Source organism: Erinaceus europaeus, chromosome 2, assembly GCF_950295315.1.
Source record: "Erinaceus europaeus chromosome 2, mEriEur2.1, whole genome shotgun sequence".
Classification (NCBI taxonomy): Eukaryota; Metazoa; Chordata; class Mammalia; order Eulipotyphla; family Erinaceidae; genus Erinaceus; species Erinaceus europaeus.
In genome coordinates, this window is record NC_080163.1 from 201,168,134 (window position 1) to 201,192,844 (window position 24,711).

The window sequence follows — 24,711 nt, forward strand, 5'->3', positions numbered from 1 at the left end:
CACACAATAAATAAATAAAGTCAGAGAGATAGTGCCTGATGCCCTGGTGGTCCCAGGTTGGGATGCATTGGCTCGACCTTCCCGTGGTGCATCCCGTGAGTACCCATTCATTGGGGAAACTGACGATCCTTCCTAGCCGACTGAATCCACATGGATCCCAGTCACTTTCAAAGCCAGCAACAAGCAGCTCCTGACAGCTTTCAAGCTGTTGGTCCTGCTCTTCGAGTCCTCCAACTTAATGCTGAGGGGCTGTCCTTCGCCAAACGCGTTATCTTCGCCCACCCTGTTCAGCGCTTGACGTCCAATCTGGTCTCCTGCGCCTGCACTGAACTTCTCTGTTCCAGACTCTTGGAAACAGAGTTGGCAGTCAGCTGAGGTAAAGAACAAACACCTCATCACAGACCCCTGCGAGCGTCCACCCGGCTTTGACCTAGCACGTTATGATTGGGCCCTCCTCAGTCGCTATCGAACAGGCCATGGCCGGTGCGCCGCTATGTTCCATCGCTGGGGAGCCAGAGACGACCCGAACTGCCCCTGCGGCTACAGACAGACTATGACCCACATAGTCAACAACTGCCACCTCTCCAGATTCAAAGGAGGTCTCGAAAATTTACATCAGGCTCAACCTGACGCTGTTGACTGGCTGCGGAAGAAGGGCAAACGCTAGAAGAAGAATCTATAACATAACCATATACCAGAGCTAAGCAGTACTTTGGACTCTCTCATAAAGATATATATATTTTTTTTTAAAAAGTAATTTTTGGCAGAGGTTGCATAATGATATGCAAAAGACTTTCATGCCTGACATTTTAAGCTCTCAGGTTGAAACCCTAGCACTACTATAAGCCAGAGTGGAGCAGTGTGCTCTGGTAATAAATAAATAAACAAACAGTGATTTTTGTGCTCTGAGACGTAACACAATGAATAAAGCATCAGACTTAAGCATGAGATTTGAGTTTGATTATCATTTCATGTGCCAAAGTGATTTTCCGGTTCCCTCCCCCCACTCTCTTTTCCTTCCCCCCATAAATGAATAGATTAATCTTTTTTGTATATTTATATATATATATATATATATATTTATTTATTTATTTTCCCTTTTGTTGCCCTTGTTGTTTTCCATTGTTGTTATAGTTGCTGTTGTTATTGATGTTGTCAGTGTTAGGACAGAGAGAAATGGAGAGAGGAGGGGAAGACAGAGACGGGGGAGAGAGAAAGATAGACACCTGCAGACCTGCTTCACCGCCTGTGAAGCGGCTCCCCTGCAGGTGGGGAGCCAGGGGCTTGAACCGGGATCCTTATACCGGTCCTTGCGCTTCGCACCACGTGCGCTTAACCTGCTGTGCTACCGCCCGACTCCCTGAATAGATAAATCTTTAAAAAGAAACACTAACTCGATAACAAGAAGTATGAGTGGGTGAGAGTTGGTTCATCATCTCTAGTGAAATAACAGTGCTTTGAGAGACAGCTTTCAGTTCCACCTGGGAAACAACAAAGACCTCACTGCCTTTCCAACCTAGTCTGTCTCCAGTTCTTGTGTTCTCACCTAGACCTTCTTAGCCAGGGATGTATCATTTCCTTCAAAAGTTTATCTGAAACTGATTCTGGGAAATCAGTGGCATGCTCCTCTTCCCAAGTAGTAACAGTCATATAACTGCAAATTCATGTATACTAATGCTCCTTGTCGTGGGTCTCCTGTCTTGACCTATCTTCCCAAATAAATTAGACATTTCTTTCTTCTCTGTCCCGCTTGGCTACATATGAGCAAATGGTGGATGGCAGAGCTGTGTGGTCCAGTAGGAATACTTGGATACCTGGAGTGAATATTTCCATTGTGCCTGGAAACACGTTATTTGTATGAAACCATAATTAAGTTCTTGGGTCAAATTTGCTTGTCTGTGCTAAAAACACTAGCAGAGCACTGAAAAGGAGTCAAAGTCTTAGCAAAGTGTTGGGGTGAAGGGTTCCCAGCAAATGGTCCACAGCAGAATGTTAACAATATCGAGTAGCTTACCTTTATTGTTGAAGGCATAGTCTTGAAACTATCATGAAGTCATACCAAGAAGTGAATGCTATACATATAGTTGTTCCTCATTCTGAAGCAAAATAAATCTTATCTACTTTTCCTCATCAGCATGATTAGTAAAAAAAAAAAAAAAGACTCTCAGGCATGAGTCCCAAGTTCAATCCCCAGCAGCACATGTGCCAGAGTGATGTCTGGTTGTTGCGCTCGCGCTCGCGCTCTCTCTCTCTCTCTCTCTCTCTCTCTCTCTCTCTTTCTCTCATTAATAAATAAAGAAAATCTTTTTAAAAAATTCTTTCTCAAGTGAAATCAGACCACCACTTAACACCATAAACCAAAGTCAAATCAAAATGGATCAAAGATATGCATATTAGACCATAAACTATAAAATTTATCAAGAAAAATGTCAGTGAAACTCTGCAGCGCCTTCACACCAAAGATGTGAAGAATGTCCTGAGCACTAGAAATGAAAACAAGTGTAAATAAATGGGATTACATGAAACTCAAAAGCTTTTACACATCAAAAGTAAATTACACAAGGTTAACCAGACAACCCAGTAAATGGGAGAAGATATTTGTACATCATACATCCAACAAGTATCTGATATCAAATACACAGACTTGGTAAAGATCTACAGAAGAAGTAAAAAATAACCCAATAATAAAAAATAATAACCCAATAAAAAAGTGGGTCAAAGAACTAAACAGCTTTCTAAAAAAAAAAAAAAAGGTGGGACAGTAGCGCAGCGGGTTAAGCGCACATGGCGCGAAGCACAAGGACCGGCATAAGGATCCCGGTTCGAGCCCCCGGCTCCCCACCTGCAGGGGGGGTCACCTCACAAACAGTGAAGCAGGTCTGCAGGTGTCTGTCTTTCTCTCCTCCTCTCTGTCTTCCCCTCCTCTCTCCATTTCTCTCTGTCCTATCCACCAACAACGACATCAACTACAACAATAATAATAAAAAAAAAGACAAGGGCAACAAAAGGGAAGATAAATAAATAAAATTACAAAAAAAAATACTTAAAAATTTATTTATTTATTAATGAGAAAGATAGGAGAAGAGAGAGAAAGAACCAATCATCCCTCTGGTACATGTGCTGCCAGGGATTGAACTCAGGACCTCATGCTTGATAGCCCAGTGCTTTATCCACTGTGCCACCTCCCGGGCCACTAGGTTCTTTCCTTTTAAAAAATATATACATATAACAACAACAACAATAACAATGATAACAACAATAACAATGACAGTGACAACAGTAAACAAAAGGGCAACAAAAGGCAAAAAATATATATACATATGTTGGTGGGTATCCTAGGAGGTGGCACAGTGAATAAAAAAGTTGGACTCTTAAGCACGAGGTTCAGAGTTTAATTCCCCAGCATTGCATGTGAAAAAGTAATGGTACCATTCTTACTCTCTCCTCATTAATAAGTAAAATATAATAAATAGATCTTAATAATTATTTAATAACAACAGTTACAAAATAAAATATTTAAATATTTAAGTAAGCAAGCAATAAGGGGGCAGTGGCACACCAGGTTAAGTGCACATAGTACAAAGCGCAAGGACCCTCACAAGGATCTGGTTGGAGCCCCTGGCTCCCCATCTGTAGGTGGGTCGCCTCACAAGCAGTGAAGCAGATCTGCAGGTGTTTATCTTTCTCTCCCCTATCTCCCCCTCCTTTCTCAATTTCTCTCTGTCCTATCCAATAAAACAGAAAGAAAAATGACTGCCAGGAGCAGGGGATTCATAGTGCCAGCACTGAGCCCCAGCGATATCCCTGGAGGCAAAAAAAAAAAAAAAAAAATCAAACAAACAAACAATAGACTTTCATGCTGGAGGGCTAGAGGCCCCAGGATCAATCCCTGCCACCATCATAAACCAAAGCTGAGCAGTGCTCTGGCGTGTGTCTGTCTCTCATTAAAATAAAATAAGGGGGACTGAGAGCGAGAGAGAGAGAGAGAGAGTGAGTCCTATTAATAACCCTGGTGGTAAAAGAAATAAGTAAATTTGATTCTCTGTGTGTGTATGCACACACATGCATGTTTACTTTTTCTTTCTTTTTTAGATTCTATTTATTTCTTAATGAGAAAGACAGGAGAAAGCAAAAGAAACAGACATCATTCTGGTACATGTGCTGCCAAGGACTGAATTCAGGACCAACCAAGGCTTTATGCACTGCGCCACCTCCCAGATCACACCACACAAGATTTCTTTAAGTGAGAAGTATAATGTGCTGACTCTGCTTTTTTTTTTAGTGTATTATAACTGAACTGAAGATCTTGTCGGGAACTAGGATCAAGATTCAGAATATGTTTAAACAGCCACATTAAAGAGGTCTGGGAGGCAGTGTAGAGGATAAAGTACTGGGCTCTCAAGCAAGAGATCCTGAGTTCTATCCTTGGTAATGCACTGTCAGAGTAAGAGTCTGGTTCTCTCTTTCATTAATATATAAACAACCACACTGAAATTAGAATGAATATGTGCTGCTTTTAGAAACTTGTCATTGCACTAAATTACTGAGAATACATTATTTGTCCTGAAAGTCAAGTGTAGAAAATTTTCCCAACTAACAAGAGTTTCATTTCTTTGAGTTTCCCTGTTGGGGGAAACTTTTCCTGTGTTGGGGGCAGATCTGTAAGAGGAGGCTTCTTAGAGTTTACTTTTCTATATGCCACACAAGTGTGCATGCTCCCAGTGAACATAATTCCAAACATATCTTTTTATCTAAAAGAACTCTGTTTCTGATTATATCTTCTTTGGTGACATCCTGGTGTTCTGTCAAAAAAGAAAAAGAAAAAAAAAAGTGGAACACCCTGATGAGATGAGTCTCTCTATCCATCCTTAGGTCAAGCGTCCCTCTCTGAAGAGTTCCTCTGACCCAATGTCTGCAGCCAAGGTGGTGGGGTTAGCTTTGGAGCAGGACTTATTTTGGCTCATTTTTAATCATGCGTTCAATTGCTTTTTCTCAGACAGTAAACAGTCACCACAGGATGGTTTAATGCATGGGCAAAAACAAGTCTAGGTATATCATGCATCTGCATGTAAATAATAGGGTGATGTAGACAAGGTAGCTAGCTCCATACAATTACAGCACTCCTTTGATAAAAGCAAAAGAAGGGAGTCGGGCAGTAGCACAGAGGACTAAGCGCACGAGGCCCAAAGCACAAGGACCAGCGTAAGGATCCCAGTTCAAGCCCCGGCTCCCCACCTGCAAGGGAGTCGCTTCACAGGCAGTGAAGCAGGTCTGCAGGTGTCTGTCTTTCTCTCCCCCTCTCTGTCTTCCCCTCCTCTCTCCATTTCTCTCTGTTCTATCCAACAACGATGACATCAATAAGAACTACAATAATAAAAAAAGGGTAACAAAAGTAAATAAATAAATAAATATTTTTTTAAAAAAGCAAAAGAAATTAAAAGTCCCAGGATTTCCTTGTTAAACTTAATAGTCTCCCCACCCACCCCCCTATACCTTTTTTTGGAGGAGTATTTGTTCTTCCTTAAAATCAAGAAATGCCTATGCCTAATTAAAATAGATGTACCCCTTAAATAATGAAAATAAAAAGTGATCAAAATACATTTTTGCTATCCATTGGGCATTGGGAGTTTAAATGCAAACTGTAGGGCTTGCAGTGTGGGGAATTAATTATTGGTAATTGAAGTTGTAAGCTTAATTCCCTGCCTGCTTCAATGAAAATGAATCCTTTTATTTAATATTGAAATAAGCACCACTGACCTCATGATCTAGGCCAGCACACACATTCAGCTCTTGAGTAATAGTGAATGTTTAAAAGGCTTTATCTTTTAAACAGTGAATTGTGATTAAAACAAAACAAAACAAAAACATTGGGAGGTGGGGTAGACACATTAGCAAATGACAGTAGTAGATTGGATACTCTTAATAGACCCTGTTTGTATTCATTCATTAGAAAACCCATTTTGTATCTGAATAAAAGTCTAAACCATTGAAGCACATCAATACTTTTTGAAAGCCAGTTCTTGGGAAAATGTTTTCATTTCATTGAAATGTATCGTTACATTGAACACTTAAACTGTATGTAAATTCACTGCCTGATATTTCTGTTACGAGGAGTTTCTTTTGTTCTGAGCCTTTTAGAGTTGAACATGATAATGGACTCTGTTTCTGCCCATCTCATCTCTGAGCTCTCTGTCTCTCATCCTCACTCCCTCTGTCTCAAGTCTCTTGGCTCCCGCCAAACAGCCGTGGGCATCCACACTTCTATTTGGGTTGTGATATGCTTTTCCAGGCCCCAGCTATCTGATTTTTGCCTACCACGTACCTTTCACTCCTCTCAGATCCCAACTCAAGCACCACACCTGAGATCAGGACAAGTATTTTTTCACATTCTTAACAAGTAAATCATGTTGTAATAATGTGTTTCGTGCTTGTCTCTTTTGCCAGGGAGTAGATCCAAGAAGACAGGCGAAGTATAGTATCTTCCTTATTCCCAACTAGAACTCCAGTAGCTAGTTCAGAGCTATGTACAAACAGAATAAAGAAACGTATCTGGGCTGGGAGTATGGACCGACCAGTCAATGCCCATGTTCAGCGGGGAAGCAATTACAGAAGCCAGACCTTCTACCTTCTGCAACCCACAGTGACCCTGGGTCCATGCTCCCAGAGAGATAGAGAATGGGAAAGCTATCGGGGGAGGGGGTGGGATATGGAGATTGGGCGGTGGGAATTGTGTGGAGTTGTACCCCTCCTACCCTATGGTTTTGTTAATTAATCCTTTCTTAATTAAAAAAAAAAAAAAAAAGAAACGTGTCTGGGGAGCTGGGCAGTAGTGCAGCGGGTTAAGCGCACGTGGCACAAAGTGCAAGGACGAGTGCAAGGATCCTGGCTTGAGCCCCCAGCCCCCCACCTGCAGGGGGTCACTTCCCAATCAGTGAAGCAGGTCTGCAGGTGTCTCCCCCTCCTCTCTCGATTTCTCTCTGTCCTACCCAACAACAGCTATGACAACAATAACAGTAACAACTACAACAAAGGCAACAAAATGGGGGGGAAAAGGCCTCCAGGAACAGTGGATTTGTATGCAGGCACCAAGCCTAGCGATAACCCTGGAGGAAAAAGAAAAAAGAAAAGAAAAAGAAACATGTCTGAGGAAAGGAAAGAGAGAAGGAGGTAAAGAGGGATGAAGAGCAGAATGGAAAGAAAAAAGGGTAAATGTTAAATAAGGTCTGAGATACCCTTGGCAAAATTCCCACTTTATAATCTTCAGTGTCCTAACACTTAACAGTACAATTAACTTTTTTCATTTTTATGGGAAATAAATGGGATTAATATTTTCCATCTTCTTATTTATTGTACTTCATACTCATGCTAAGTCCCAAGTGTACCTTCCCAGAAGACACTTCATCCATATTTCAATAATCAACACATGCAATTGTGTAGTGAGTCACACAAGAAAAACTTGGTGTTCAGAAATTAAACTTGCTTGCTATTTAATGTGCTTATTAGAGAAAAGTTTGACATGGAACTTCCCTCAATGAGATAGAATCATTTGAATTTACTCTCAGTGGAGCCTATCACTTCCTTTTATTATCATCTTTATTTATTTATTGGATTGAGACAGGCAGAAATTGAGAGGGGAGGGGAGAGGTAGAGAGGGAGAGAGACAGAGAGACACCTGCAGCCCAGCTTCACCACTCGTGAAGCTTTCCCCCTGCATGTGGGGACTGGGGGCTTGAACCTGAACATTGTAACCTGTGTGCTCAACCAGGTGCACCACCTCCAGGCCCTGAGTCTATCATTTCTTTTTTTTTTTAATTTGTTGTTTCTTTTTTAAGTAAATTATTTATTTATTTATCTATTTTAATTTTTGAGAGAGATGCAGAGAGAGAAAGACACAGAGAGACACACCAGAGCACTACGCAGCTCTGGCTTACAGTGGTGCAGGGGATTGAACCTGGGACTTCAGAGCCTCAGGTTTGAGAGTCTCTTTGCATAACCATTATGCCATCTACCCCCACCCGAGTCTATCATTTCTGACCTAAGGCACACAGTAAGATGCCTTTGGTTCTTTAATCAGTAACTCTGTGCAAAGCTTTGTGGCCATGTGTTGTGGAAACTCTGAGTTGACTCCTAGCACCAAGATTAAGTTGCTCAGACTGTTCACACTATCAGAAAAGTTTTCTCAAAAACAGACACCTTGAGTGAAAACACGCTGATCTAAAAATTGTTTCACATTGTCGTGAATAGAGGACAAGGGAGAGAGAAGAGTGATTTCATTAATCCTCATTCACTACCCTGAAACTTCTACCTTGTTCCTCATCATTTTGAAAGATGTAAAAACAGGGACAGAGGCATATCTCAGTGGGACAGCCTGATTGAGGCCTTAGATTCAAGCTGTGACACAAAGAGGGTGAGCAGAGGAGCAGGAGAGATGGGAGGAAGGAGGAATAACGGGGAGAGGAGAAGCAGCAGAAGCAGCAACAGCTAAAGTCAATCTAAATGCTTTCCTGGTTCAGGGTGGAGTGGTCCTGGAGGTAGCATGGGAGATAAAGCACCAGACTCAAAGCATGAGCTCCTGAGTATGATCCCCAGCTGTCAATGATGCTCTGGTTCAGTTCACTCTGGTGTTCTCTCCCTCCCTCCCTCCATAAAAAAAAAGTCCTTGGAGCTGGAGAGCTACGTTATGTGAAACTATTTTTAATACTTCATTACTAATTTTATTTAGGATTGTATACTGAAATGCTAATATTTGGAGTATGCTAAGTAAACAAATTATTAAAGTCAATTTTACCTCTATTTTTACCTTTTAATATGAACACTAGAATATTTTACATTCTGTATGTACCTCACATTATACTTCTAGTGGACAGCATTAATCTAGACCATCAGTGTCTTGCGTTAGTTTCCAGTGCCACCATTATTCCTTCCCTGTCTCTTAACGTTGTTTAAAAAAACCACGGAAAACCCTTGATATTAAAGTATATTATCAGTTTTTCAGTTACAAATTCTGTCTTCGCAATTTAATAAACTTCACAACTACAGCCTTTTCTTCATCTCTCTGTCTCTTTACCTTTCTTATGCTTTAATCCTTCTAGAGTTCACCTTTATACAGTGAAGCATTAAAATCTAACTTTTTCTTCAGATGAGCCATTTTCCTAAGACCGTACACCAAATAGAGCATCTTTTTCCAACTATGTGGTGCCACAGCTCTCACATATCAAACTGCTACAAAAACTCGGATCTATTTCCAACTTTCCTGTGTTTCACTGAGCTATTCCTATAGAGCTACATACAGAGCTATCAATAGTGAGCTTCTGGCCTGAGGAAACAGCATAGTGGTTCAGTAAACAGACTTTAATGCCTGAGGTATCAGAGGTCCCAGGCTCAATTCCCAGGACTACCATAAGCTGGAAGTGAAAAGTGCCACTGCATCACTGCTCCATCACTTGAGAAGCTTACCTCCCTGACGGTGGGGACCGAGGCCTTCAACCGGGGTCCTCGTGCATGGCAGGGTATGAAATCTACCAGGTGAGCCACCACTCAACCCCTCAATCATTCCTTATAGAGAATGTTCTATATGCACTGGCACTTCAAAGATAAATGAAATACCTTTTATTTATACATTCATACCTTGCTTCTCTCCATAGGGAGAAGTTAAAGTTAATAAAGGGCCCTTAGCAGTGGAGCACAGAACTTGCCTGCGTAAGTCCTAAGTTCAAGACCTGGCACATCCTGGGATAATGTTCTGGTTCTCCCTCACTTCTTTTCTTATTAAATAATAAATCTTTTAAAGTAACTAAGAAGATAAAATGAGCATGAATGTCTTCAAGACACCTCTATTGTGGGGAGACAAGGGGCTGTATCCATGTGTCAACAAGTGTACTGTATGCCATTAACACCCCCCATGTTATTTTATTATATTTATTTACTCATTTATTTATTTTTACCAGAGCACTGATCAGCTCTGGCTTATGGTGGTGCAGGGGATTGAATCTAGGACTTTGGAGCCTCCTGCATGAAAGTCTCTTTGCATAAGCATTAAACTATCTAGATTTCAAATGAACACCAGTTTTCTGCTCAAGGATTTCACCATTTAGCCAGCAATACACGGCAATACTTTTACCACAATACAAAACAAACGTATTGCACCACAAATATTGCTAACAAACAGATGATACCTAAGGTGAAAAGATGCAAGAAATACTTAATACATAATAAAGTGAAGCGATAAAAGCAACACATCTGACTTGAGACAGGATGATTGAAATGCACTGGAAGCCTTTCTTTAGACAATGGCACTTCAGGAAGAAGACATGGCACAAGCATAGGAGATCCACAACAGGACATGGTGGTAAGGACTTAACAGTTATGATCCTACCAGGAAGGTTCTGAATACCAGACTAAAGGATCTGCGATTGACTCTAGGCACCGATGTCGTATAAGGTTTCTGAACAAGGAAATTATGGGATTTAAAGAAGTGTTTTATTATTATTATTTAATGAAATAGATACAAAGAGAAGGAAAGAAGGGGTCAGGCAGAGGCACAAATAGTACGGAGCGCAAGGACCACTCAAGGATCCCGGGTGGATGGAGCCTCCAGTCCCCACCTGCAGGGGATTTGCTTCACAAGTGGTGAAGCAGGTCTGCAGGCATCTTTCTCTCTCTCCCTACCTCCCCCTGCCCTCTCAATTTCTGTCTGTCCTGTCCAATAAAATGGAAAAACTGGCCACCAGGAGCAGTGGATTCCTAGTGCCGGCATCAAGCCCCAGTGATAACCCTGGAGGAGAGAGAGAGAAGCGGAAAGAAGGAGAGAAAGACCAGCTCTGGCTGATGGTGGCGGTGCTGGAATTGATGGTGGTGGTGCTGGCACGGGAGTCTGCAGAACCATTATGCTGTCTCCACAACCTCAAAGCAGTGTTTTAAAGGAAATGAATTTGCCAAAGTTTTATAAGACTTTGCAGCTCCAAGACCGGCTGGGAATCAGCAGCAAAAGCTTCACCTGGTTGGTTGGTTGCCTATCACTAAAGCAAGATCTCAGCACAACTCCCAGAATTGCTGACTGTAAAGCTGTCAAGAAGAGCGCCCCAGTGATCTGTCTGCTTTTTAAGCTACCCGGAAACGCACTGGTCAGGACACAGGAGACTTCAGGAGATCTCTTAGAGAGATGAACAAAATGGTAGTAGTAACAGTAGCAGTAGTAGACAAGCCAAAGTGGGCAAGGTTGGTCAGAAAGGGAGAAGTTAAAAACAACACACAGCTTATAGACAGGATGGTAAAGATATTCTGACTAATTTTCCTAATACATTAATCCTCTTTACTATTTATTAAACTCATTGCTTTTTTATTTTTTATGTTCCCACTTTATTTTGTTGTTGTTGTTTAGAGAGGGAGGGAGGGAGGGAGGGAGGGAGGGAGGCAGACAGAGAGAACTAAAATTTTCTTAAATTTGGTGGGGGCTAAGCTCATCTCTAGGTCTCACACATGGCAAAACATCCAGCACACTATCCAAGTGAGTTATTTTGAGGGTCCATTATTGTTTCCTTTGCCTTCCTTTTCTTTTTTTATTACCAACAGGATTATCACTGGAGCTTGGTGCCTGCATAGTGAGCTCAGAGCAGCACTTTTTTTTTTCTTTCTTTCATTTGAAAGGACAGAGAAAAACTGAGGCGAGGAGAGGTAGAGAGGGATAAAAGGACACAATACCACTTTACTGCTCATGAAGCTTCCTCCCTGCAGGCAGGAACCCAAGATTTGAGCCCATGTCCTTGAGCATAGTAATGTGTGAGCTCAACTGCGTACACCACTGTTTCCTCTTAAAACATTTTTCTTCTAGAGGCCCAGGGGTGGAGGTTCAAGTCCCAGGTCCCTACCTGCATGTGTGGGGAAGGGGAATTCATTATCGGTGGAGCAGTGCTGCAGGTGTCTCTCATCGCCCTCCCTTCCCTGCCTCACTGAAGGAAGGAAGGAGGGAAGGAAGAGAGGGAAAGGTGGAAGAGAGGGAAAGGTGGGAGGGAGGGAGGGGAAGGGAAGGAAAGGGAAGGAGGAAGAGAGAAGGAAGAAAATGTGGCAGAGGATTCGTCATCCAGGCACTGAGCCCCCGTGATAACCCTGACGGTAATACGAACAGCGGGCCGGGTGCTGGTAAATTTGGCTGGGCACACAGGGACACCAGATCCCACATGAAGACTCTGAAGAGGAAGCTGGAAGACGCTAAAAAGGAGCTGGAAATGCAAATAAAAGAGAATCAGTCATTGAAAGAGGTTAAAAGTCAAAGGTTTGAGTCCCTGGCCCCCACCTACAGGGGAAAGTTTTACAAGTGGGAAAGTGGGAAAGCAGCGTTACAAGTGTCTCTCTCTCTCCCTGCTTTTTTTTTTTTTTTTTTTTGCCTCCAGGGTTATTGCTGGGGCTTGGTGCCTGCACAGTGAATCCACTGCTCCTGGAGACTTATTTTTCCCTTTTTGTAGCCCTTGTTGTTTTATCGTTGTTGTAGTTATTATTGTTGTTGTTATTGATGTCGTTGTTGTTGGATAGAACAGATAGAAATGGAGAGAGGAGGGAAGACAGAGAGGGGGAGAGAAAGACAGACACCTGCAGACCTGCTTCACCGCCTGTGAAGCGACTCCCCTGCAGGTGGAGAGCCGGGGCCTGAACCGGGATCTTTACGCCGGTCCTTGCGCATCGTGTCATGTGCGCTTAACCCGCTGCGCTACCGCCAGACCCCCTTTCCTTCTTTTTAACCAGAGCACTGCTCAGCTCTGGCTTATGGTGGTGCAGAGGACTGAACCTAAGACTTTGGAGCCTCAGGCATGAGTCTTTTTGCGTAGCCATTTTGCTATCTACCCCCGCCCTCTTTTTCCCTTCTCTATCAGCCCCTTCCCTCTCAATTTCTGGCTGTCTCTAATAAATAAATAATAAATAAAGATAATTTATACATATTAGATATAATAATAATAAAGCATTTTTCTTCTATTCACTAACAAGAACTGTTTTTTATTGTGCTTGTTCCATAAAACAAACGAGACGGTCTCTTGAGCTTCATTCTTACTGGATACAGGCTACAGTTACTATTGTGCTACATACGGGAATAAAAAGAAATCACAGAAAGGTGAGAGAAGGAAAGTGACGATCTCTTCTGTTTCACGGTTCGTCTTTCTCAGTGAAACAAGAATCAAACAGGTGTGCATTCAAAGCATGCAAGTGTGTCTTCATCGACTTTTAATCATCAGCTTTAAGAAAATCCAGATCTCTCAGAAAGAGGGTAAAATAAACAGCTGAGCAGTAAGACTCATTTGCACTTCAAATATACTTTGAGATGGTTATTCCTCAATTAATCAAATAGTTGGTGTATCCCTAAAGTAGTATAAAGTGACACGCTGTGTGAAATCAATTTTTCTTTCCAAAAATCATTAAATCCAGGAGCCTGTGACTACATCCCTGCTAATTCTGGTTCCAGTACTTTCATCCTCCATTAACTCTGGCATGCCTAACAGGCTGTCAAGAATAATTTCCCAGGACGTAAATAATTCAGAAATTAAAAATTAATAAATAATAACAGAGAACTACTGGGAAATAGGCTGGGTCAATTAGTGCGCTCTGCATTCTGTTTCTTCGCAGCAGGGGAGCAGCCACATGCGTTACTTGAATCTTTCCTTTCGATTCTGAGGTCTGATTTACAGCTCTTCATTACTGGATCCAGTCAGACACAATTACCTCCATCACTATCTCAGTCCCTAACTTCAAAGAAATCAACGTTTTCTTGTCTGCTTTTTTTCTCCTTGCAGCAGACTCAGCTTGACATCCCTGGAATTTCTTCCACGCAGACTAATTAATAAGTCTCCGACTTATCATATCCACTTCTCTTCTTTGATGTGCTGCCTTAGTCAATCATCCCATTTAATTAGAATTTCAGTGATAACTTTACTTATCTTGTGGCTAGATGTAAATTAAAATAACAGGATTTTAATTCTCTTTCGTATGGGGTTATGACATTTTGGGAGAAAAAGTCTCAACACAAACATAGTATGTACATTTGGGGGGGTAGAGGAGCATTCTACAAAATTATGCTCCTCTTGCAACAAAACAGTATTGCTGTTGAACGAGCAGTAATGAAAATGCACTGGCTTTCTCTATAGCATCATTTCACCAAGTCTTTTACAGGAGGGGGAAAAGAGCCGTCTTGGTTTGCGTAACTAATTTGAACAAGACACATGTCCTGCTGCCAGAAAAGACAGTTGCTATGTTTTCAAATAAAAACTATTTCCAGAAAGTCTGAGCTTTGATATATCAAGCCTTTGCTTTTTTTAAAACTACTTTTGCCCTTTGCTGTCCCACACTAGTTTCCATTTTGATAAATCTGATAGTGGTTTTCTTTAGACTTCTTCCCCAAAATACCACAAGGAAATTAGAAAAAAAAAAAAAAAAAGCTCTGCAAAGAACAGAGAAAACATAGTAAAGCATGAGTTCCAACACTGCTATGTATTGTTCAAGATTTGTTACTACGGGAGAGGAGAAAACCGTGTTTAGATTTCCACTGCGTGGTAGCCTGTAGCCTGTCACATCCCTACCATCATTCATTCTCTCAACACGCCTCATTATAGGATTATTCTCCCCATTCTACAGAGGAGGAGACAGTCTCGGCAAGGTAACTACTTTTCCAACAATAGAGGAGAGGAGAAATAGATGGTGCACTGATAAAGCATTGGGGTCCCGAGTTCAATCCCAGGCAGCACATGTACCAGTGATGTCTGCTTCTTTCTCTCTCCTCCTATCTTTCTCATTAAAAAATAAAATCTTTGTGGTCCGGGAGGTGGCGCAGTGGCTAAGGCACTAGACTCTCAAGCATGAGGTCCTGAGTTCCTTCGATCCCTGGCAGCACATGTACCAGAGTGATGACTGGTTCTTTCTCTCCTCTTACCTTTCTCATTAATAAATAAATAAATTTTTTTAAAAGAAAAAATAATCTTAATAAATAAATAAAATCTTTAGAAAAATAAAGAGAGTTAAAGTCTGATCACAACATTTGAAGTTACCCACTAGGGCCAGGCATTGGTGTACCTAGTTGAGTGGATACATTACCATGCGCAAGGGCCCAGGTTCAAGCCCTTGGTCCCCACCAGTGCTGCAGATGTCTCTCTTTCTCTCCCCTATTACCCCCTTGTCTCTCTGTCCTACAAAATAAAATAAAATAAAATAAAATAAAATAAAATAAAACAGACTACGTGCCATATACATGTTCTTTCTACTTATATAAACAAAAAAAAAATGACATATATTCATCCACAATCCATTAGCAGACACTAATCCACCGCTAGACTCCAGCATCATATGTACCTTATACCACATTCTTGATTGTCATGTTTACAGACATTCTGAACTTCAGTCATTGTATTTATGAATAGTGATTTCAATCACCATAAAAATGCATTATTTCTAAATAATAAGTACAAACAGAAGTGTTAGAATAAGAAAATAGGCTTTTCTGACATTATTAGCTTTTTTGTCACTTACAAAAAAGTTACTAACAATAGGAACATTAAGTGGGAATTTCACACAATTACTCTATTCTTGATCCCTCAACCTTTCTCCTCCTCTGCTCTTAATAACAATTCCCAGTAAGACAACAGAGATTACAGTAACCAAATGAAACTTATTTCAGTAATAAGACATGAAACCCCCATATTAATGCCATTTGGAAACTAACCTTTCAAGGATTTAATACAGTTGTTCTTTAACAATAGAATTTGGTTCATTTGCTATTTAAGACATGATTATTTAAATAAAAGTTAATTGGTTTTCTTACTCCCCTTTAGGGCTTTAGGCTCAGAACATTTCCATTAGAAAAAAAAAATCTAATTGGTCTCAAATTCCTATTTCTAAGATTCAGAATAGTTAAAAATGCTCTGGTACTTTAACTCTTTGTAGCAAAAGCTAAGTTAAGGCTCCAAGTGGCAGAGTAACTAAAGACTTTAAATGTTTACACTGAGCCAATTAACGTGTGCAGAGCGCAGAAACACAACTGAGCTACTCACAATCACAGGATTAACAAACGAATTAGTTCAAGGCCCAGAAGGGAGTGCAGTGGACAAAGCATGAGATTCCTGTTATCACATGTGCCAAGAGGTACTCTGGTGCTCTTTCTTGACCATCCCATTAATTAATAAATAAATCTTTGAGAAATTAGTTCAAGGTACACTATAGGTTGTGACACCCAGTAATGAGACAAAGCATACAATTTCTACAGTGAAAGTCTTTCAGTATATTCCCCCTAAGTCTTTTTCTCTCTCCTTTATCTCAACCATAAATATAAAAAGAAATAATGTCAAAAATATTTTCCAGCCCATCTTGGATGGACCTTGAAAAAATCATGTTGAGTGAAATAAGTCAGAAACAGAAGGATGAATATGGGATGATCTCACTCTCAGGCCGAAGTTGAAAAACAAGATTAGAAAAGAAAACACAAGTAGAACCTGAAATGGAATTGGCGTATTGCACCAAAGTAAAAGACTCTGGGGTGGGTAGGTGGGTGGGGAGAATACAGGTCCATGAAGGATGATGAATGACATAGTGGGGGCTGTATTGTTAAATGGGAATCTGGGGAATGTTATGCATGTACAAACTATTGTATTTACTGTTGAATGTGAAACATTAATTCCCCAATAAAGAAATAAATTATAAAATATATATATATATTTTCTTTAATCGGAGCACTGCTCAGCTCTGGCTTATGGTGTGCAAGAGATTGAACTCAGGACCTGGGAGATTTGAAATTTGAGGTCATTTTGCACAGCCATTATGGCTAACGTTAAAAATCCTTAAGGTCGGGCTGGGGAGACAGCATAATGGTTATGCAAAAGCCTTTCAAGCCTGAGGCTCTGAGGTCCCAGGTTCAATCCCCAGCCCCACCATATGCCAGAACTGAGCAGTGTTCTGGTCTCTCTCTCTCTATCTTTCCCTCTGTATCTACACTTTCTCATTAATATATTAAAATAAATATTTTAAAAAATCCTTAAGGTCAATCTCATTTTGAACAGGAGGTTCAAATCTAAGCGCCTCTCACTCTTCCTTCTCATTCATTCACTTGAAAAACATTTGTGGAGGAGGGAGGCGGCTCAGTGGGGTAGAGGGCAGGGCTTGTAGTGAAGCACCAGCTTGGATCCTTGGCCCCTTTGGCTCGGCAGCACTTCTCTCCAGTACTCTGAGGGCTGCTCCCCAAGGGACTCAAGTCCTCAGTTTGGTTCTTCAATAATTCGCTTAGATTCTCTGCTTGTCTGTTTTTAGTTGAAACAGGTGTGTCAATACACCAGCATACAATTCTTTCAGCATGTGTTTCTAAAAGTCTTGTCTAAGGTGAAATGCAAAGTCTGGGCCTGGAGAGACAGTTTACCAGGTAGGGTGCATGGAACTGGAGGTGACTGTGCTAAGAGGAAACAGGAAGGAAGTGAAGGGCAACTACCAGATGGTTTTACTCATATGTGGAATAGAAATAACTAAACCAATGAATTTGGGGGAAGGCAAGTGAACTGTGAGAATTATGGTGGCTATTGTTGGGAGGGGACAAGACCCTAGTGGAGCCACGGGTAACTTACAAACACCACCTGTGAATGTCAAATAACACCCTGAACTCTTAATAATTTTGTGAAGCTTTGTCAGATCACTCACTAAAATAAATCTTTTTTGGAAGAGTTGTTTCTCTTCTATCCTTTCTCAAGATGCTCCTACACTTTTTTTTTCAGACTTCAATTGTTTTCTTTATTTTCTTTCTACTTATTATTGGCGCCTACACATAATTTTTAGAATGCCGTTGCGGGGAATCACTAGCACTGGTCGTGTTTTTTTTTTTTTTTCTTTGTTTTTGCCAGATAGTAAGAGAGACAGGAAGCGGAGGCTGTGGTGCACCCAGATGAGCGCACCCACTATCAAATGCAAAGACCATTTGGTTCAAGCCACTTGCACACCTGGTGGGGGGGGGGGGGCGCGGCGGGGCGGCAAGAAACCGTTTCATGAGCAGTGAAGCAGGTCTGGTGGCCTTCTTTGCTACTCTACCTCCCACTCCCCTCTCAATTTCTTTGTCCTATTCAATAGAAAACAGAAAGGAGAGAAAGGGAATGGGAGGGAGCACCAGGATTCATAGTGCTAGCACTGAGCCCGTGAGTACCCCTAGGCTGGTGGGAAGAGAAAATATGTGTGTGGGGCGTGGGCTGAGCCCTGGAGGTGCTGCCCTGCTCTCAGGCATGAGGTCCTGAGCTTGAGGCCCGCATCCCTCAGCATGACACTGGCAAGTTTTACATTGAGCTTTTTTTTGTTTCTTATATTATTTATATATATTGCCTCCAAGGTTATTGCTGGGGCTCAGTGCCTGCACCATGAATCCACTGCTCCTGGAGGCCATTTTCCCCCCCTTTTGTTGCCCTCGTTGTAGCTTTGTTGTGGTTATTATTGTTGTTGATGACGTTGTTCGTTGCTGGATAGGACAGAGAGAAATGGAGAGGGGAGGGGCAGACAGAGAGGGGGAGAGAAAGACAGACACCTGCAGACCTGCTTCACCACCTGTGAAGCGACTCCCCTGCAGGTGGGGAGCCGGGGGCTCGAACCGGGATCCTTGTGCTTTGCGCCACGTGCGCTTAACCCGCTGCGCTACCGCCCGATCCCGAGTTTTTTTGTTTTGTTTTGTTTTGTTTTGTTTTGTTTTGACCAGCACAATGCTCGCCTCTGGCTGATGATGTTGCTGGGGACTGAACCCGGGACCTTGGCGCCCCAGGCACGAGAGTCTTCTGCAGAATCATGATGTCTCGCGGGTTGCATAAATCGAGTTGTTTTATTTTATTTTTAAACCAGAGCCGCTGCTCAGCTCTGGCTGGTGGTGGGGGGGTGGGGGGGAGGGATTGCACCTGGGGCCTCAGAGCCTCAGGCAGGAGTCTGTGTGCAGAACCGCCGTGCTGTCTGCCCCACCCTGGTAAACCCTTCATACAACACAGACACGCGGCGGCAGCAAAACACACCCCGGCCTGGGAACGACCCCCGCTGTGGGCTACCTTGTGGTTACCGATGACTACCGGGTCATAGGTCACACAGGAGGTGACAGCACAGGCCCGGAGCCCCCTCCTCCCACAGAGCCTTGCGGTTCCCTCCCGGGTCCGCGCGGCTGGCCGGGCGAGCGTGCAGTTGTGTCCGTATCCGGACGCTGCTTCTCCGCCGTGGTCGCCGGCGTGTCCCTCCGGGGCGAGGGGCACAGGGCGACGCCCCCCAGCCCCACCCCGCTGAGCTCCCGCACGTTCCAAACAAGAGCGTGGCCGCCCGACGGGAGGCGAGAGGCGCGACGGGCGCCCCCAGACCGCGAGGTCGTCAGCCCGGGTGCGAGAGGCGCGCGCCCGGCTCGGACGGACCCCCCCGGACGGACCCACGGGACCCGCGCAGGCGCACGGACGGCGCCCGGGGAGGGGGCCGCCCCCACAAGACGCCGGGGAAGCGGGACTCTGTCACTTCTCTGACCTTCGCCGCGTCTCGGTCCGTCACACACTGTCGGGAGCCGCCCAGCGACCGCGTCGGAGGTGACGACGGGGCGCGCCCGCCCCCTAGAGGGCGGCGCGGTGCCGGACGTACAAAATGGTGGCGCCCAGCGTGGGGGACGCGCCCGCCGGGGGGAGGAGCTTGACTCCGTACAACGTGGCGGCGTGCTCTCCGCCACGCCCCCTTTCTGGACGTCACTTCCTGCGCCGCGCGGCCTGAGGGGACCTTTGAACTCGCCAGCACTCTCTTCTTCCTCTTCCGGGGACGGTGTGGACAGGTATGGCCGTTTTCCCTCCCGCTCCCGGCGGGCCTCGGTTTGCAATCGGCCGCCATCCGGGAAGGTGGGGGACGCCGCGGACCCCTGGGCGTCCGCTTTGAGAGGACGAGGGGTAGGGGTGCAAGAGGGAGGCCGATGGAGGGGAGCGGCTCCCCCCCTTCCCGGCTCAGGCGCTCCGCGATGGGGATCTCTCCCCGCTCCGCAGTCGTGAAGCCGGCGCCTGCCACCCCCCGGCTCGGTCGCTTGTGAAACCTGGCGGCTGCAGACAGGCGGGTCGCGGGATCCCGACCTGTGACACCTCCCCCCCCCCCCCCCGAGGATTTGCGGGTGGTGGTGGGGTGGGGTGCTCTGACACCTGTCTACACTGGGGCGACACGGGAGAGGGTTCGGGGCCGATGGCTCGCCTTCCTCTGATGGAGGCGGGGTCGCCCCGGCGCCCGGGGTTTTGGCGTCTCCCGGGCTGGAGCTCCGGCCCGCCCCCACTGAAAGCGCCCGTCACGGGCGGGCGGGCCTGGCGGGGCCTGATCGCGCGCGCTTCCCTCAGGCCTCACCCCGTCCGTTTCTCTCCGTCGTTTCTAGGCGTTCGCGATGGTGCAGCGTCTGACCTACCGGCGTAGGCTGTCCTACAACACCGCCTCCAACAAAACCAGGCTGTGAGTGTCGCTGCCCCTTACCCCGCGCCCCGCACCGCCCCGCACCGCGCTCACCCGTCACCCTCCGCCCCTAGGTCCCGCACCCCGGGCAACAGGATTGTTTACCTTTACACCAAGAAGGTCGGGAAGGCTCCCAAGTCCGCGTGCGGTGTCTGCCCGGGCCGACTGCGCGGGGTGAGTGGCTGGGGCTGGGGGCTGCGCAGGTTCAAGCCCCCGCAGGGGGAAAGCTTTGCGTGGTGTGGCCGGGGGTCTCTGTCCGATAGATAAATAGAAGAATGACCTCCAAGTTGTGTGTGCGCGCAGGTCCGTGCAGTGAGGCCTAAAGTGCTCAAGAGGCTGTCCAAGACAAAGAAGCATGTCAGCAGGGCCTACGGCGGCTCCATGTGTGCCAAGTGCGTCCGGGACAGGTGAGCGCTTACTAGGCCTAGCCGCGCGAGGTGCTGGGCCAGGGGCGGGGTGGTGCTGGTCACCTGTGCTGGTGGCGGCACTCCCCTCGCGCCCAGGGAGCCCGCCGCGAGCGCCTGTGTCCCCCCCGGGCAGAGAGAGACGCGCCGCCTTTGAGCCCCCGCCGCCTGCAGTGGTGCCGGGGGTCAGGCTGCGGCGCCAGAGCAGCCGCTCGTGATAACTGGGGCTCCGCGCTGCCGGCCGCCCTTTTAGCCACAAGCCACATGGGCCTGTAAAGAAAGAGTGACCAGAGGGTGGGGGAGATAGCGTGATGGCTACGCAAAGAGGCTTAGGGAGTCCCAGGTTCAATCCCCTGCACCACCATAAGCCAGAGCTGAGCAGTGCTTTGGTAAAAATTAAAGACCTAAAAAAAAAAAAAAAAAAAAAAAAAAACGTGGTCTGGGAGGTGGCACAATGCATGAAACACTGGACTCTCACGCATGAGGTTCCCAAGTTCCTGTATTTGTCATCAATGAATTTTTTAACATAAAAATACGGCCTCCTGGGAACATGGCCGTAGATTCTTGTGCAGGGACTAAGAAGTCTGTAAAGTGGGACGGACCTGTGGCGACAGCCCTGTAGACCAGTTTTTCACTGCTGCGTAAAGCTGTGAAGCAAAATAGTTGAGTGGGTTTTGTTTTATCGTTGAGACGGAAAAAAACTCGTATGTGCACTGCCAGAGGTGGGGCCTCAGGCTTCAGTCCAGCACTTTAATCCACTGCCACCAGGCAGACCACTGTTGGTGTTCTTTTATAAGTCACCTAAGGACAAGAGAATGGACAGGGCTCTCGCTTCATCTTTAGCGTGTGGTTTTGATGGGGCAGGAATGACTAGAGTGGTGCCGTGGCAGGAGGGGAAGCAGTGATGATGAGAGCAGTGTTTGCTGGACGTGCAAACGTCCAGACGTAGTATTACAGTCTACCAAAAGTTTTCCAGGGTGGGAAACCTTGGTCTGGAGTCTGGGTGGGTGGTGGCTCGCCTTATTGAGCACAAGGACCTACATTCGAGACCCTCCCCAGTCCCCCACCTACAAGGGGGAAGCTTCATGAGCGGTGAAGCAGGTCTGCAGATGGCTATGTCTCTGTTACCCTCTCGATTTCTAGCTGTCTCTCCAGCAGAGAAATTGGTTTGAAAGGAGTGCTTTGCCTCTAGTTCTGTGATTTGACCTCACTTTTTTTTTAAAGTATTTTACTTATTTTTAATGAGATAAAGATACAGGTTAGCACGCTCAGCTCTGCCTTATGATGGTGCTTTGGACTAGACCTGGGGCCTCAGAGCCTATTTGTATAATAAATCTTTTTTTTTAATATGTACTTATTTTTTTGTTGCCCTTGTTTTTATTGTTGTAGTTAATAGTTATTGATGTCATTGTTGGATAGGACAGAGAAATGGAGAGAGGAGGGAGAGATCCTCATGCCGGGCTTTGCACCACAGGCTTTTTTTTTTTTTTTTTGCCCTTGTTGTAGCCTTGTGGTTATCATTGATGTCCTTAGTTGTTAGATAGGACAGAGAAATTGGGGGGGGATGGACACCTGCAGACCTGCTTCACCACCTGTGAAGCAACTCCCCTGCAGGTGGGGAGCCTGGGGCTCAAACTGGGGTCCTTACATCGGTCTGTGCGCTTAACCCCCTGCATGATTATTCTATAACCCTGCCACCAATCGATTGACTAGGATAGATTAACTCAAAGGGAAAATATTGCTGGGGGGGGGGCAGGCATGGCACACCCAGCTGAGCACACATAACACCATGCACAAGGACCCAGGTTTGAACTCCCTTCTCATCTCCTCTCCTTTGAATTTCTCTCTGTTCTATCAGATGAAATAAGGGAAAAATGGCCACCCAGAGCGGTGGATCAATAATGCCAGCACTTAGCCCCAGTGGTAACCCTGGTGGAACCTGGGCTGACACCAGAGGGTGGTGGGCCAATCTAATGGCAGAGCTGTATAGGTGAGGCTCACTGGCTTTGGTGGGGGGGCAAGTGCCTTTCAGAATAGCAAGATAGGGGGTCTTGGGAGCTCAGTAAGTAAGGCCTCTTGGCATGGCTCTTGGAGGCCCACAGGTTACAGCTTGAGGCCCTGGTGCCGCCTCCTTAATGCTACAGCTCACCTTACTGTCTCTGATCTGGCCCGGGAGGTGGCAAAGTAGGTGAGATGCTGGATTCTCAAGCATAAGGTCTCGGGTTCAGTCCACCCACATCATAGGTGCCTGAGTGGTGCTCTGGTCTCTTCTCCTCGGTCATTCATTGGTTCCCAGACTGCTGAAATACTCAGCACAATAAAACTAGGGGAGTAAGGGGTTGCCTTACCTTGTAGAGCACAGGGAGCCAGGTGTGAGACTGGCCACCACAGGGAGGACCATTCAGAGGGGAAGTTTCAGTGCTGTTTTTTGCCCTCAATCTGAAAACGAAAAGGTCAGTTGGAGGAGTAGTGTGTGCCACACCCATGCCCCACGACTACTGAATGTTAATGAGTACCTGCTATTGGTCTCTATAAAGTCCTGTGGAGAAAATTAAACTTGTCCAGGGTCTTTCATTATTGAGAGATGGCAGAGACACCAGAGCAGTGCTCTGCTCCAGCTTATGGTGGTGCTGGGGATTGAATTGGACCTGTGGGTCTGTGGTGTCTGAAATGGGGTGGTGAAATTGCACATAAGAAAACAAGCAGCTGGGGGGCAGGCAGTGGACTTCTTAGGCATGAGGTCCTGGGTTCAGTCTCCAGAATTGGATGATGTTCTGATCCTTTTCTCCCCCCCCCACCCCAAACTAAACAAATGTATTAAAGCATACGTGACTTATTTCTCTTTGTAGGATCAAGCGTGCTTTCCTTATTGAGGAACAGAAAATTGTCGTCAAAGTGTTGAAGGCACAAGCACAAAGTCAGAAAGCTAAATAAATGGAGCATTTTTGAGTAATAAAAATTTTAAAAGCCTTGTTCTCTTTTTCTGTTGTCTTTTCTTAGTATATAGGTTTGATCTGGAGATCTTGTATAGGTGAATGATTGTTAGGACTTTGACCCTTGCCTTCCATCTGATGGCAACTCAAATGTCTTTGGCACAAGAAGGGCCTTAGCCCCTTCACTACCAAGCTGCCAGGTGGGTGGATGTTACCACCTTGCCCAACAGACATCTGCAGCATTGCTTCACCACTTGGAAAGCTTCTGCTCAAACCTGGGTCCTTGTGCACTATAATACATGCCCTCAACCAGGTGTACCACTACTCAGCCCCATATATTCTGTGACTTTAACCTCCTTTATTACCAATGAGAGGGTCCTATGATACCCAGAAAGTCCCAGGTGATGGCCAGTGAGGTGCACAAGTTACCTGAGGGGGTGAGGTGTGTCCCTCTGGCCCTACTTTGTTGATGAAGGGGGAGGTCAGAGCTTTGCTCCGCTCCAGCTGAAGGTGGTCCTGGGACCTCAGAGCCTCATGCATGAAAGCTTCACATCACCCTTGTGCTGTCTTACCCACCCAGACCTGGTGCGTGGTACACCTAGTTAAACACAAGACTAAGTGTCCCGGAAAGAAAAAAAGCGCTGGACTGGGTGGTGCTTGGCCAGCCCAGTGCCCGTAGGCATGAGGACCCAGACACAAGCCCCTGGTGGGCATCATGAGTAAGTTGCAACTGCAAGTGTCTGGGGATAGTGGAGCCAAGCAGGTGCCAAACCCTGACGATAACTGGTGGGACTTTAGGCCTTTTAAGTTGGGCATTTAACCTACTACATCACCTCATGGGCTAAGTTACATGCTTTCTGTGGGCTTCATGTTGAATTGTTTGCACCTTTCCTCAATCTGAAATGTTTATTCTACAAACCATAGGATGTGGGAAGGCAAAA

The 24,711-nt window shown here is 45.2% G+C and overlaps 1 protein-coding gene and 1 non-coding gene across 3 annotated transcripts; both read left to right on the plus strand.

Moving 5' to 3' along the window:
* Positions 1-19,705: 19,705 nt before the first annotated feature.
* RPL34 (ribosomal protein L34) lies at positions 19,706-23,796 on the plus strand. 2 transcript variants are annotated; one of them, XM_007531229.3, is made up of 5 exons: positions 19,706-19,780; positions 20,360-20,433; positions 20,508-20,607; positions 20,737-20,840; positions 23,687-23,796. In XM_007531229.3, exons 2-5 carry the CDS (start codon positions 20,369-20,371, stop codon positions 23,769-23,771), a joined length of 354 nt encoding a protein of 117 aa, XP_007531291.1. In that variant the 5' UTR covers positions 19,706-19,780; positions 20,360-20,368; the 3' UTR covers positions 23,772-23,796. The 2 variants fall into 2 exon arrangements, with proteins under 2 accessions (XP_007531291.1, XP_060042275.1); XM_060186292.1 differs by lacking the exon at positions 19,706-19,780 and adding an exon at positions 19,807-19,844.
* Positions 20,982-21,105, plus strand: LOC132537407 (small nucleolar RNA SNORA76). The gene has a single exon (XR_009548840.1). It is a non-coding gene; the product is annotated as a small nucleolar RNA SNORA76 (small nucleolar RNA).
* Positions 23,797-24,711: the final 915 nt, after the last annotated feature.